Source organism: Ovis aries, chromosome 14 (assembly GCF_016772045.2).
Source record: "Ovis aries strain OAR_USU_Benz2616 breed Rambouillet chromosome 14, ARS-UI_Ramb_v3.0, whole genome shotgun sequence".
In the NCBI taxonomy this organism is placed as follows: domain Eukaryota; kingdom Metazoa; phylum Chordata; class Mammalia; order Artiodactyla; family Bovidae; genus Ovis; species Ovis aries.
The window spans coordinates 14,572,584-14,587,946 of record NC_056067.1 but is presented as its reverse complement, the minus strand read 5'-3'; the positions used below and the strand labels follow the sequence as shown (position 1 = coordinate 14,587,946).

Below are 15,363 nucleotides of genomic sequence, written 5' to 3'. Positions count from 1 at the left end.
ATGTATGCTCATCCTCCATGTTTCCTCCAGAATTCTGTTTCCACCAGGAAATGACATGTCTCTGAGAATCACATACTTTCTAGATAGGTCTTCACACCACAGCTGAACAATCAAATCTTGAAATTTTCTCTAATGATCATTTTCCACAAAGAAGTTGTTTTGTCACTTTATGAGCCTTGCAGCATCTTCCACTCTCTCCACAAGGGGAGAAAGGACTCTCATCTCCATGGAGGCAGAGCTGCTTGCCTGAGTTCAGCCTCTGGTGTCCAGCACCTGCCTCCAGTGGTGGTCTTCCTCGGCCGCTGCTCCACTGGTTGAAGTGGCCGATGTTATCTCTTTGTAGGTGTGAAAGGTACATTTTCAGTGCTCCACATGATGGATGGGAGGCCAAGTGTGGGGTTGTAGAGTAACAGCAGAGGGAAGTTCTTATCATCCCACTATACCTTCAGGATCCTCATTACACAGTGTATTGTATTTCATTAACAATACCAAGCCCCCCAACCCAAAAGCTTAAAAATCACACTTAACCCATAATGTAAGAAAAAGAATCGCGTAGTATTTCTCCGAGTAATGTTGAATAACATTGGGATGCATCCTATACAGGTGCATATCTTATGCTGCAGGGCATGCTTCTCAACCTAGTTTTCATGTCTCTGCCTCTCCACAAAGAGCCTTTTTAACCATTTCTTTCCTAATCCCCAGGTTCCATCTTCATGATGCCACAGGTGTACTGTGTATCTGTTTATGTACTATGGCCCTTTGGAGAGCCACAGGCCATTGTAATAGCTAAGACTATTTTTGCCCCACCCCGACCAGAACTGGTGTTCCCTGGTGGCTCAGACGGCATAGTCTGCTTGCAATGCGGGAGACCCAGGTTCAATCCTTGGGTCAGGACGGTTCCCTGGAGAAGGGCATGGCAACCCACTCTTGCCTGGAGAAATGACAAGGGACCCTGACAGGCTGTATTCCATGGGATCTCACAGAATCAGACACAACTAAGCGACTAACAATTTCAGTTTGACTTTTCCATAAGAACCACTGTTCCTAACTGCAGGGCAGTATGTTCTTCACTGAGACTGCCACGCTAGTGTGTATGCAGGGCCCTCCCAAATGTCAGATGACCAATTGCCAAATGAGGATTTACAGTGACACACTGTGAATTCAGAGCAAGAAGTAACCACCTGAGGTCCCTGGAGTCTGAGAAGGGTTTTCTGAGCAGCCAGAAGAAAGGAATGGACGAAGTTTTGTTACCTGCAGGCGATAGTGCTGGTAAACGTTTAACAACCCGCTGCAGCTGGAGCGGGAGAGGGGATGGGATTGATCTGTAACCTTTGCTGACTTTGGCTGATTTCAAGCTACCAATATGACACCACTGAGTACAGAGCTGAGAGGAGATGTGCACAGCTGGCCTTCACGCACCTGTGACAACTGGCTCCAGCATGACTCTGCGTGGAGGCGAGGCAAGAGGGCTAGTGTGACTCGAGGGCTGAGAATAGGATGTGCTCTGTGTGCGAGCAGGCTGACCTGGGGAAGGCAGGAGCTGCAGGTGGGCCAGTGGATGCTGAGGGCACTTGCGGAGCACTGGAGAAGTGTAGGTGTCAGAAAACATGGTGCTCAGGAGATGGCCCTTGGTGGAGCTGGGCCCACAGGTTCATGGGTTCTGGCTGTGAGATGAAAGGAAACATCAAAAACATCCTCAGTAGTCAGGCAAACTGGTCACTCAGCCAAAGGATTGTTTGGCAAACTGGCCTGCTTACTGGGCGGTGTGATTTTAAGAGGAGGGACCTCTGGGAGGGACTGTGTGTTGAGAGAGTATGCCTTATGCTCCAGAAGTTTAAATGTTTGTAAAGAGGGAGGAAATGACAAAGTTTCCCCCTAACAAGAATTGTAGAAAGTACAGTTGTATTTCTGGGTGGAGCTATGAGAAGGCTCTGAGATTGTGAGTGGAGGTATGGCCCTCAGTAGGGAGGGGCCATACAAATCTTCAGAGGCTCTGACATCCAGCAAGAGGGACCAGTTTTACAGCAGGCTGGGTGCTAAGAGTCATCAGTGGGTCTAAGTAAGGACAGACATATCAAAGGGTCGAGGATGGAGACAAATGGGAAATAGCTTGTTTAAGCTTGGTCTCCAGAATTTTGGGTGCAGAGATGTGCCTCCTGACTCCCAGTCTAGGGCTCAGATTGGGATCTAAGCACATTTAATCAGATCCTTTGGCAAGGCAAGGAGGTGCTTGTCCCAAACCTTATGGACTGTGACTGCATATGTGAGCTTATGATTACAGAGGGCCTTCTCTGGGAATTTGGAAAGAGAATCTTAGATACTTTGACCCCACTTTGGGGTGGATGGATTGGTTAACTATTGCCACAGTGCTGTTGTGTAACGAGTCACACCCGTGTACACTCCTTGCTGTATAACAAGTCACAGTAACTTAAAACAATTGTTTACTTCCCTCTGCACATTTTCGAGTCAGCTGGGGAATTGGTATGATGGACCCAACTAACACTAGCTCATGACAAGGAATCTTGTAAGCCAGTTGTTAAACATGACCATTATTAAAAATTAAATTGTATAAATGTACAATTAAAGAAATTACACTGAAACAAAGATATCACAATCTTACGTTATTTATTTTCATCTTTGGTTGTTCTGGGTCTTCGTGGCTGAATGCGGCCTTCGTCTAGTTGCAGAGAGTGGGGGCTACTGCCTAGCTGTGGTGCTCGGGCTTCTCATTGTGTTGGTTCTTTGGCTGCAGGGCACAAGCTCTAGGGTGCAGAAGCTTCAGGAACTGCAGCACATGGGCTCAGCAGTTGCAGCTTGTGGGACATAGAGCATGGCCTGAGTAGTTGTGGCATATAGGCTTAGTTGCTGTGTGGCATGTGGGATCTTCCCAGACCAGGGATCAAACCTCTGTCCCCTGCATGTGTAGGCAGATTCTTATCCAGTGTACCACCAGGGAAGTCCAAGATATTACATATTCTAAAACTTAATAATTCCTAATTGTTTTACTACATTTCACTATTATTGATGCTCATGAGGTTATTTATGCCTATTGTTATTGTGGAAAGACTATAAAATGGTGTGCTATGGCCTATCTCTTCTCAACTCTTTATTCAGTGACATCCTGATAGTACTTTAAAATCAGGCATGGTGAAATCAATATTTACACCATTGGCAGATGCTAAAAATCAGGATTTTTTTTAAAAAATCAGATGGCTAGTTGTTAAACTTTTACCCACACACCACTGGTAGGGAGTTTCTGATCTAGGCTGAGTTGAACTGGGCTTGGTTCTGATCTAGGCTGAGTTGAACTGGGCTTGGATGCAGGTCGGTGAGGACAGGTCTTTTCCAGGTGTCTCTCATTCTCTTCCCACGGTGATGGCTGAGGAGCAGGAGGGCACATCCCTACAGCCTAGCTTGGAATTGGCCCACTATCACTTCCACCCACATACCACTAGCCAAAGCAACTCACATGGCCAAGCTCAGCGTCAATGGGATGGGGTAAAATATGCCATCTCTAGTGGAAGGAACTACAAAGTCACATGATACAAGATGTGGATGTGGGGCAGATGAAGCAGTAGAAATAAGAATGTATCCTAGGAAAGTGGTGTCCAGGGGCTGAGAGCCTGGACCTTCTGTCCTCAAGAGGAAGGCTGTTCCTCTCAGTTTGGCTGCTTGGCTCTGAAGCTCCAGGTAGGTGCCAGTGCAGGGGAGGAACAGGCTGCTGGAGGAAGGCTTTCACTTTCTTCCCCTCCCTGGCTTCCTGCCACAACTCAGCTACCAAGGTGATGTTTGTTGCACTTTCGCTGGATGGGTGTGGCCTGTGTTGGCTCAAGGTTTGCATTTGCCTGGCTCTTGGCAAATTTGAAAGAGAGGAGACTATTTTGAAAACTCATATCCCTGTTGGGCCACATCAGCAGAATATTTATTTTATTCTTCTCTTTCAATTTCCCCATCTGTAAAATGGGGACAGTAGACTTACTTCATGGTGCTGTTATGGGGATGAAAGTTTATATAACTAAAACTTTTAGCATGGTATCTGCAAATGGAAAGTATTTGTTGATTTTTTAAAATAAATATTTAAGTTTTAGAGTTTTAGGTGCATATCAAAACTGGGGGAAGGAACAGAGATTTTCCATTTATCCCCTTTCCCACATATGCAAAGCCTCCTGCATCATCAGCAATGATAAGCCTATTTTGACACATCATAATCACCCAAAGTCCATAGTTTAAATTAAGGTGCACTCTTGACATTGTACATTCTGTGGGTTTGGATTAGTGATGTACTCACGAAGAGTGCTGGAGAAGGAAATGGCAACCCACTCCAGTATTCTTGCCTGGAAAAACCCATGGATGGGGTAGTGGTGGGGGGCGGTGATTGGCAGGCTACAGTCCATGGGGTCACAAGAGTCAGACACAACTTAGCAACTAAACCACCACCACCATTAAGAGTACATCATGTGAAATGACAGGATGGATGAATCACAAGCTGGAATCAAGATTGCCAGGAGAAATATTAACCTCAGATAAGCAGGTGATACCACTCTAATGGCCAAAAGTGAAAAGGAACTAAAGAGCTTCTTGATGAGGGTGAAAGACTTGGAGAGTGAAAAAATCTGGCTTAAAACTCATCAAAAAACTAAGATCAAGGCATCTGGTCTCATCACTTCATGGCAAATAGACAGGAAAAAAGTGGAAACAGTGACAGATTTTATTTTGGGCGGCTCCAAAATCATTGCAGATGGTGACTGCAGCCATTAAATTAACAGACACTTGCTCCTTGGAAGGAAAGCTATGACAAACCGAGACAGTGTATTTAAAAACAGAGACATCACTCTGCCAATAAAGGTCCAGATAGTCAAAGCTATGGTTTTTCCAGTAGTCATGTATGGATGTGAGAGCTGGACCATAAAGAAGTCTGAGTGCTGAAGAACTGATGCTTTCAAATTGTGGTGGTGGAGAAGACTCTTGAGTCCCTTGAACAGCAAGGAGATCAAACAAGTCAATTCTAAAGGAAATCAACCCTGAATATTCATCACAAGGACTGAGGCTGAAGCTGGAGCTACAGTACTTTGGCCACGTGATGGCAAAAGCTGACTCATTAGAAAAGACCCTGATGCTGGGGAAGATTGAAGGCAGGAGGAGAAGGGGGCAACAGAGGATGAGATGGTTGGGTGGCATCATCAACATAATTGACATGAGTCTGAACAAACCCTGGGAGATAGTGAAGGATAGAGAAGCCTGGGGTGCTGCAGTCTATGGGGTCACAGAGACTGACACAACTTAGCAACTGAACAACAACAACAAATGGGTTTGGACAAATAGTGTATGATGGCATATACTCATCAACAGAGTATCTTCACTGCCCTTAAAATCCTCTGTGCTTCACCTGTTTATCTTTCCTCCTCCCTAACCCTGGCAATCGTGATCTTTTTATTGTCTCCATAGTTTTGCCCTTACCAGAATGTCATATATTTGGAATCATACAGTATGTAAGCTTTTCAGACTGGCTTCTTTCATTTGGCAATATGCTTTTAAGGATCTTCCATGTCTTTTCAGGGCTTCCCAGGTGGCTTTAGTGGTAAAGAACTCCCCTGCCAATGCAGGAGATGTGGGTTCAGTCTCTGGGTTGGGAAGATCCCTGTAGAAGGGCATAGCAATCCACTCCAGTATTCTTGCCTGGAGAATTCCATAGACAGAGGAGCCTGTTGGGCTACATTCCATGGGGTCGCAAAGAGTCAGACATAAATAAAGCGACCTAGCATGCTTACATGTCTTTTCATGGCTTGATGGGTTTTTGTTTCTTTTCTATTTTTTTTCTGTGTTGAATACTATTCCATTGTCTGGATGTACCACACTTTATATTATCCACTCACCAACTGAAGGACACTTTTGTTGCTGCCCATTAAATTTTAGCTAGGGATTTTCTTCTCTTTCAAGAATGATTCTAAAAATCAACTTTTGCCATTCAGCAAAAATCAAATTTCTCCATGCAGCAATCAGTTATCTTCCCAGTCTCCCTTAAACTTCATGTCCAGAGTACTTTTTCTAATCTTTTTTTGTAATTTTATAAAACACATGTAACATAAAATTTACAACGTTAGCAATTACTAAGAATAGTTACAGTTGTTGTTCACTCAGATGTATCTGACTCTTTGTGGCCCCATGGACTGCAGCATCCCAGGCTTCCCTCACTCTCTCCCAGAGTTTGCTCAAACTCATGTCAATTATGTCAATGATGAAACCCAACCATCTCATCCACTCTTGCCCCCTTCTCCTCCTGCCCTCAATCTTTACCAGCATCAGGACCTTTTCCAGTGAGTTAGCTCTTTGCATCAGGTGGCCAAAGTATTGGAGTTTCAGTTTCAGCATCAGTCCTTGCCATGAATATTCAGGGTTGATTTCCTTTACAACTGACTGGTTTGATCTCCTTGTTGTCCAAGGGACTCTCAAGAGTCACCTCCAACACCACAGTTCAAAAACATCAATTCTTTGGTGCTCAGCCTTCTTTATGATCCAGCTCTCACATCCATACATGACTACTGGAAAAACCATAGCTTGACTATACAGAAATTTGTCAACAAAGTGATGTCTTCTGCTTCTTAATATGCTGTCTAGGTTTGTCATAGCTTTTCTTCCAAGGAGCAAGCATCTTTAACTTCATATTGTTGTGCAACTGATTTCTAGAGCTCTTTTTACCTTGTAAAACTGAGACTCTGTGCCCATTAAACAAATACCCCTCATTTTCCTCCTGCCCCCAGCACCTGGAAACCGTCATCCTACTTTCTGTCTCTGAATTGACTCTTCTGGGAACCTCATATAAGTGGAATCATACCGTATTTGTCTTTTTGTGACTGGCTTATTTCACTTACTATAATGTCTTTGAGGTTCATCCAAATTAAAGCATGTGTTAGAATTTTCTTTCCTTTTAAGGCTGAATGATATTCTATTGTATGTATATACCAAATTTTGTTTATCCATTAATGTGTTGATGGACACTTGGGTTGCTTTCACCTTTTGGCTAGTTTTGAATACTGCTGCCAAGAATGTGGGTGTAAAAATATGACTTCAAGACGCTGCTTTTAATTTTTTTGGAAATATACCCAGAAGCAGGATTCCTGGATCATATGGTAGTTCTTAAAAAAGATTTTGACGAACTGCCACGCTGTTTTCCATAGTAACTGCATCATTTTACATTTCCACTATTAAGGGTTCTAATTTCATCACATCCTAGCCAACACTTGGTATGTTCTGTTTTTTTCTGATGGTGTGGGTACTATTTCATTGTGGTTTTGATTTGTGTTTCCCTGTGGTTTTGATTTGGTGATCAGTGATGCTGAACATTTTGCCTCTTTCTATAACGCATACCATCTTCCCTTTAACCATGTTGCACAAAAGAACACTGCTCCCCACACAGCTTCTACCCAGATTTTGCTCACTCATGTGAGTGAGTGAGTGGGTGAAAGTCACTCAGTCATGTCTGACTCTACGGCCCCATGGACTGTAGTCCATGGAATTCTCCAGGCTAGAATCCTGGAGTGGGTAGCCTTTCCCTTCTCCAGGGGATCTTCCCAACCCAAGGATCAAACCCAGGTCTCCTGCATTGCAGGTGGATTCTTTACCAGCTGAGCCAAAGGGGAAGCCCCCGTTCATGTGACTGTAGGCCAATTAAGATATATTGATCTTCCTTCCATTTCAGATTGTAAATACCTGGAGGAGGAAGACTGTGGTTTTCTTATTTTCCCCAGTGACTTAGGAAAGTCTGCATTTAGGGCCTGAGGGTGTGACGACTTCCCAGTGAACCACACATGGTGGGATGTGAGGTCTAGAAAACATGGCTGACTCAAGGGTTGAGGAGTATTTAGCTCCCAACAAGAATTAGCCTGGAATCCCCAGCTTCTCTCGGGGCTCACTCCCATTGTGGTCTGCACCCCTCCTCCCCAGATACAAGCCTCGGGAGAAGCTGAAGGTGAACTTTGGCACTCCTGAGTTCCTGGCCCCAGAAGTCGTCAATTATGAGTTTGTCTCGTTCCCGACGGACATGTGGAGTGTGGGAGTCATCACCTACATGCTGTGAGTGCCTGGGGGCCTGGTTTCCCGCTGGGGATGGAGGTCATTTGTCTTAGTTTGGGGATCCTTAGAAGCAGAAAAAACCTGAGTGCCAGGAGTTTACTGGGGAGGTGTCCCCAAGAGAAACACTGAGGAGTGGGGAAGTGAAATGGGGAAGGAAGGCAACCAGCAAGCTGTGTGTGGTGGAGTCAGTTACCACTGTGGGTAACTGGAGTTTAATCCTGTGGGGAACATGGGACCCGCTGTGGGACCCGCTCAGAGCTAGTTCAGCTGAGGGGGGAGGGAGTTGGAGTATTTATACACTGGCTCTAATCAGATGCTGCTAGTGGGCTGGTCCCAGAGTTATTAATTCCCTGAAACCTCTGGGTTGATAAATCAGCTTCCACTAGAGAGAGAGCCATCTGGTGAAGAAATAGAAGTCCTGCAGTGCAAGTGGGGCCGGAGTGCACTGAAGCGGTAAGGAGAGGGCGGACAGAACAGGGCTCAGCTCATGCGTCTTCTAACCTTGTCCCTCTGCTCCCTGGGCTGAGGAAGAAGAGGTAGGATGGGCTGAGAGGAGAGCCAGCCACAGACTTAACATTCTCCTCTCTCTCCAGTTCTCTCAGCTGTTTCCTCAGGGGCACCGCAAAATCAAGCTTTGCTCCCAGTCTTATTATTACGGTTTAACTGTTTCCTGTACTTTGCGCATATGCTGCACCAGGTGGGGGAATATTGAGGCTCAAGGCCAGCCAGCGAGGTTGTCCTGTCTCTTTGCCCTCCTCTAGATGAGCCTAGTAAAGCCAGTTTTCCTTTGGCCTCTGAGGCCTGGGTAGTCTCAGAGACATGCCAAGCTATTTTAAAATTCAGTCAAATGTACACGACAAATGGGCATATTGGGTTGGGCCCCAATTTACTCAGGGTAAGAGGGAATGTTGGAGAAGAAAATGGCAACCCATTCCAGTATTATTCTTGCCTGGGAAATCCCATGGATAGAGGAGCCCGGTGGGCTACAGTCCATGGAGTCGCAAAGAGTTGGACACAACTGAGCGACTAAGCAACAAGAGGGAATGTAGTGAGCATGATAAGGGACTTTTTCCAACACCCTTCCTGCCATCAATTTCGCAGTCTTTCCACTTCCTCTGTGGAGTGCTGTGGATTTCTCCTATGGAGAGGCAACGGGGGGTGCTTTTCTTTCGAAACTTCTGGGTTCTGGTTAGTTTTGCTTGACCTTGTAAGTCTTCTCTGTCTCGTCAATGCGTGTTGGCAGGTGCGGATTCCACATACTGACGGTCCTTTCTCTCCTCTGTAGACTCAGTGGTTTGTCCCCATTTCTAGGAGAAACAGACGCAGAGACCATGAATTTCATTGTGAACTGCAACTGGGATTTTGATGCTGATACCTTTGAAGGGCTGTCAGAGGAGGCCAAGGACTTTGTCTCTAGGTTGCTGGTCAAAGAGAAAAGGTACCCTTCGTTGCTTATCGCCCGTGATCCATTCTGATGGTGACCATCCATCTGGATGCTGTGGAAATCAGGCTGTACTGGGCGGGGCTGCTGAAGTGAATGGTCCTTTTGTCCTATAGACCAGTTCCGTCCAGGATTTCTTAGTCTGCTACTTCTTTGGGGAAAAAAAAAGTAGCAGGGAAAGGGACAAAGGAAATCAATTAAGAAACAAGTGACTAGGATCATAAAATCTAGACAGAGTTTTAGAAAGGACCATACTTACAAATTAGGTCTATTTTCACGTTATCACTTTTGATGGGCTAATGTTGAAAAAAGTTGAGATATGCAGTTGTTATTCCCCAGAATAAAAGACATAAAACCTAATTTCTTGGAGATGAAGACCTACTTACTTTTCAGTAGGTTTATCAAGGTCATGGGTTGGACCACTGAGTTTTCCAATACTCAGACATACAGGAATAACTGGTAAGGCCCAAGATCTGGGCTCTGACTGTAAAAAGTTATGTGTGATGAAAAATATTTCTAATTCAGAAGAACAAGTTGACATTATTCTCTATGAAGTTCTTTTAGAGCAATTCTTTTAGTTCTTGACAGCAATTCCAGGCTCACCTGGCCCCCCTTCTGTCCTGCCTCAATTCCCCAGCTCTACTCTGGGAAGTGGTAATTAATCACTGGAAAATACATCTTCCATAGAGGGCTGAGAACATTTTGCTGACGACATTCTTGCACTTTTAAGGATGGGAATTTTAGGTAGGAGGGTGTCTTTTTTTAGTATATGGCATGAATCTGCCCAAATGATTAATTTCTTCCACTGACTCAGCTTCCTACCAATTGAACAGATTTTGGACAGCCAGAAAAGGCAACCCCAGCTAAAAGTCTCACCTGCTGTTTGATTTCACAGCTGCAGAATGAGTGCCACACAGTGCCTGAAACATGAGTGGCTGAATAATTTGCCTGCTAAAGCTTCAAAATCGAAAGTTCATCTCAAATCCCAACTATTGCTGCAGAAATACATGGCTCAGAGGAAATGGAAGGTATCTGTTTTTCTTTTAGTAAAAGCAGCATTTGTCTTCTTTAAATGTCGTGTGAAAGAAGTGTAATAAGTTTTTTACTTACATTTTGATTCTAAATAGATTATTTAGGGAGAAAAAAGCTTCATGTCAAAACCTATTACCTTGATTAAAAAAATGCCTCAGACCAAAAGTGACTGGCATAAAAGTAGCATTTAATTCATACTTATGTGAACACTTGAAGTGACAGCGTGAAGTTTGAACATATGTTCTCAATGACCATTGCAGTGAAGTGATCAGAACTAACTGCCTGTAGTTTGAGGCTGATTCCTCCACATTTCAGAAAGAGGGCCTAGGAAAGCCCAGAAGTGAAAGTGTTAGCCCCTCAGTTTTGTCTGACAGTTTGTGACCTCATGGACTGTAGTCCACCAGGGTCCTCTGTCCATAGAATCCTCCAGGCAAGAATACTGGAGTGGGTAGCCATTCCCTTCTCCGGGATCTTCCCAACCCAGGTATTGAACTTGAGTCTCCTGCATTGCAGGCAGATTCTCTACCATTTGAGCCACCAGGGAAGCCCTATTAGGCTTTAAAAGCTTTATAATTTTGTTTACAACAGAACTCTTTGGAACCATGGATGTAAAACATATCTTAAAAACAATTGTCCCCCAGAGAAGTGACTTTCCAATATTTTGATGTTGGCTTAGATCCTCAATAAAGCCAGCATACAAGTATATGTATACTCACGCATGCGTGAAACAAAAATACTGTGACTTTTGCTCCACAGAGTATGATGAGCTCTGATATTTTCTACTCTATATTTGGTTTCATTAAAAATTTTCTAATCATGCTCCATGATTTTGATTTCATGACTCAATGGTGGGTTGTGAATTACAATTAAAAAAATATCATTCTAGAGTACTCCATTTTTCACATGAAAAGGGCAGGAGAACATATTTTCTCACTTTAAACTTGATCCAGATATGCCCCTGAAAGTCATGTGACTGTTTTACTATAGTTTTGCTGGAATCTTCTTTTCCCCTTTAGTTATCAATTTTAAACAAACTCAAGTGGCTAAACTTAAGCAAATCATTTTATTGTTTCTTCTTTAAATAATTGGTCTAAAAATATGCTTCCCTCCTCTTTTTTTTCTTTCCCTCACTAAAGAAACACTTCTACGTGGTGACTGCTGCCAACAGGTTAAGGAAATTTCCAACTTGTCCCTAATCCTCAACTCTGCTGCTCGCATGGGCCTAGAAATTACTGGGACTGGTGGTGACATCATGACTGAAGATTCTTAATAATCTGGCTTTCTACTTATTTTGTTTCAAAAAGGTTATGACTGCTGCCTTCCTTGTGGATGAAAAGTGGCTATAAGAAAGTGACCTAAGAATTTTTTCTGGTTTGTAAGATCACTGAGTGGAAATGATGTGGTTTCTTTTCAAGTGTACCTACTTTGGGTGATAAGTATAGGCATGCTTTAAGTAGTAGGTAGGAAAACTCCTACTTTGCATATGTCAACTGTAAAGTCAGCTTACTTTGATTAAAGAACCCAGTGGACTATCACACAGGGCATGTCAGTCAGTGTTACCTCCTCCAGTGCAAAGAATTCCTAGCATTTTGATTTGCTCAAAAGTGAGCTGACATTTTGTACTACTTTTGTTGCTCTAGTGTGAAGCAATGTAGATTTAGGGCAGAGATCCTCAAACTTGTTTTAGCTTGTACTCCCTTTCAAGAATCAAAACATGCAGACCTCTGCCCTCTCCTAATTCTGCCCTGTCCTGACACTGGCAGTCTCCATCCTGACTTGTCTTTCTCAGTTATGAATCTATGGTCTAGTAAGTCTGGGAACTGATATGTAATATGTGAAAAGAGAATGCAGTGGTGTTCAGCTTTCTGAGAGAAATACAGAAACGATGGATCGTGAGAAATCAAATGAAAGCTGCTCTCCTCCTGCTTTATGGGGATAGAACCGTCACTTAACTAACTTCATGAAATGAGTAACAAGGAATGCTTTATTATTCAAAAGTAAATATTCTTGTTAATTTCCTCACTGCTAACTTGATTTTCATGGTATTCCCCATTACTGTCTTGGGTCAGCAGTTTTTACTTTTGGTTTTTAATTAGCCATGCAACAGTTTCACATTTTTTGTCCCATAATACTTTTTTTTTTTTTTAAAGTACAGGACATGGGTGTGGGGAGAGAGGCAGAAGATGGAGAGATTAATCCTCCTGATGCATTTCTTTGGTTATAATGTTCCTCTGGAACACTAATGCCTGTTGGGAAGCTAAGATTTTCAGTACCGGCACACCTTGGCCTGCTGCAAGCTGACTGGCTAGTGGGTGAATATCAGAAGAGATGGCTGCTGGATCTCTCTTTCATGGGCCAGTAACAGTGGCTTAGTAAAATGCTTTAAGGTGTTTTGAAAGCAGCCTCAGAAAGAGCTAGAGGATATCTACAGTTCTATCTATAGTATGGTTATTCTTCCCCTCCACAGGACTTCACATTGGCGGGGAATGCTATGAATCTTCTCCCCAGAAAAATGGAGTCTTCCCAGTTAGTTATTCTAATCTAGAACACCACTGCCTAACAGAAATATATGAGTCAAATACATAATTTTAAAATGTCTGATAGCTTCTCTTTAAAAAAAATCTGGTAAAATTAATTTCAATAATTTATTTAGCATAACATATCAAACATTCAATATCTAATCATTATAAAAAATTATTCATAAGCTATTTTATATTCCTTTTTTATACTAAGTCTCTAAAATCTGGTGTGTATTTTACACTTAAAATATACATCAGTTCAGATTCTAGGTTTTTGTCAGACATAATTTGTATTTAGATTTCATAAAATTTACTGTGGAAAAATATATTCACATGTTCAAGTTATTCAAAGCATCTTAAATATTTTCTAATATTTTTACATTTAATAAAAGTTAGGAATTAGGAATTCAGTTTCACAGTTGCATTAACCACATTATAAGTGCATTTAGCCACATATGGTTTGTGGCTTCTATATGACAGGACAGATCCAGGGAAAATCTAATAGTTATCAAATTTTAATTTTCCCTCATATGCTGTAATTCTCTACCTAAAGAAACAACTTTTCTCCAAAGTCCCTTTGAGGGATTTGTTTAGCTCAGACCCACACAAGTGAGAGTTACTGCAGAAGTTAGCTTCTCTTATTTGAAATGTGAAGCTTTAATTTTCTGGATATATTATTTAAAATTTTTTGGATATTTTTAGTTGTTGGTATGTACTTAACTCAAAAATCTTTTAGACTGACGCTTTGCTAGTATTAACTATTTCTAATGGGACTTTTTAATCTGAACGAACAGTCATTAAAAACTTCTGAGAGATCCAATATAAAATAAAATTTTTTAAAAAGAAAGAAAACTGCTCGGCAGAGGAAATCTGAAAGGTCGTCATGACCCACATTTTATCTATCAGATTTAGTGGGGGTGTGGGCAAAACAGAATTTTTCACTCTTGATGAATATGTATCCAATCCAAATAAAAGTGATGCTCACACTTTTACCCAGCAATTCCGTTTCTAGAAATTTATCCCTCAGCCATATTTGAACCAGTGGGCAGAGGTGTATGCAAGATGACATTTACTGTAGCAAAGTGGCCCAATGAACACAACCTACATGTGATTATCAGTATAAATTTAAATTTTGCCGCATACGTATAGGAGGTTGCCTTGTAGCTGTTAAAGATAGATCTTGATGTACTGATTTTTGTTATGAAAAAATTATGGAACGTATATATGGTATTATCCTATTTGTGAAGTTATGTTTATATATGTGTTAAAATTTTCTAGGTTATGCAAGAAACTTAACAGTGGAACGTGGAAATTGGGTGATGGGGAGAGAGGGAATTTTACTTGTCACGTTATTTCTGAATTATTTGAATTTTTTAACAATAAGCATGTATTGCTTTTATAATTAAAAATTAGCCACCTCTTGTCAAGTGTGGACCCTGTCTTGACCCTGATTGGAGCAAATAAACAATAAAGATATTTCAGAGACATTTAGGGAAATTTAATTCTAAATTGTATATTTGATGACAGAATTTCTATTTGTATTAATATTGTGAAGTATGATAACAGTAATGTGTTTATAATGTGGATTAAATGACTTCAGGAAAAAGGGAGATATAGTGAAGCAAGTGTGGCAAAATCTGAACTGTTGGGTTTGAGTAGTCAGTATGGGCTATCAGTGTATTTTCCTCTAGTAAAGGGACATACATTTGTTGTATACATTTGAAAACTTTCATGATAAAGCGTTTTTTAATCAGTTAAATAAGCCAAGAGGAGCTGTTAAAGAAATGAGCTTCCAAAAATCTTTACAACAGCACTGGAATATATGAACCCACTAAGTAGAAAGCTTCTGTTGCTGGGGAATGAATGTGTTGAAAAACTGTAAAGGATTCCAGCTCTAGGAGAGCATTTGGACAAGACTGCTGCTGCTGCTGCTGCTGCTGCTGCTGCTAAGTCGCTTCAGTCGTGTCCGACTTTGTGTGACCCCATAGACAGCAGCCCACCAGATTCCCCCATCCCTGGGATTCTCCAAGCAAGAACACTGGAGTGGGTTGCCGTTTCCTTCTCCAGTGCATGAAAGTGAAAAGTGAAAGTGAAGTCATGTCCGACTCTTAGCGACCCCATGGATTGCAACCCACCAGGCTCCTCCGTCCATGGGATTTTCCAGGCAAGAGTACTGGAGTGAGGTGCCATTGCCTTCTCCTTAGACAAGACTATGTTAATACAATTCCCCTACCCCACAACTATTAGGTTGGTGCAAATGTAATTGCTATCTCAGATTGTGAATTTTAAATCATTTTAACT

At 42.2% G+C, this 15,363-nt stretch overlaps 1 protein-coding gene across 9 annotated transcripts in view; it reads left to right on the top strand.

Annotated features, from left to right (window-relative positions):
- The window catches only part of MYLK3 (myosin light chain kinase 3), a 58,116-nt gene extending 43,567 nt beyond the window's left edge, over positions 1-14,549 (top strand). For 4 of the 9 annotated variants that reach the window (XM_012189711.4, XM_012189713.4, XM_012189708.4 and 1 more), the window contains 4 exons: positions 7,942-8,070; positions 9,356-9,508; positions 10,407-10,539; positions 11,680-14,549. In XM_012189711.4, coding sequence (XP_012045101.1) covers positions 7,942-8,070; positions 9,356-9,508; positions 10,407-10,539; positions 11,680-11,739 — 475 coding nt within the window. In that variant the 3' untranslated portion in view covers positions 11,740-14,549. Of the gene's footprint in view, positions 1-7,941; positions 8,071-9,355; positions 9,509-10,406 lie in introns of all 9 variants that reach the window. The other 5 variants (XM_060398300.1, XM_060398301.1, XM_060398298.1 and 2 more) reach the window with 2 other exon arrangements.
- Positions 14,550-15,363: the final 814 nt, after the last annotated feature.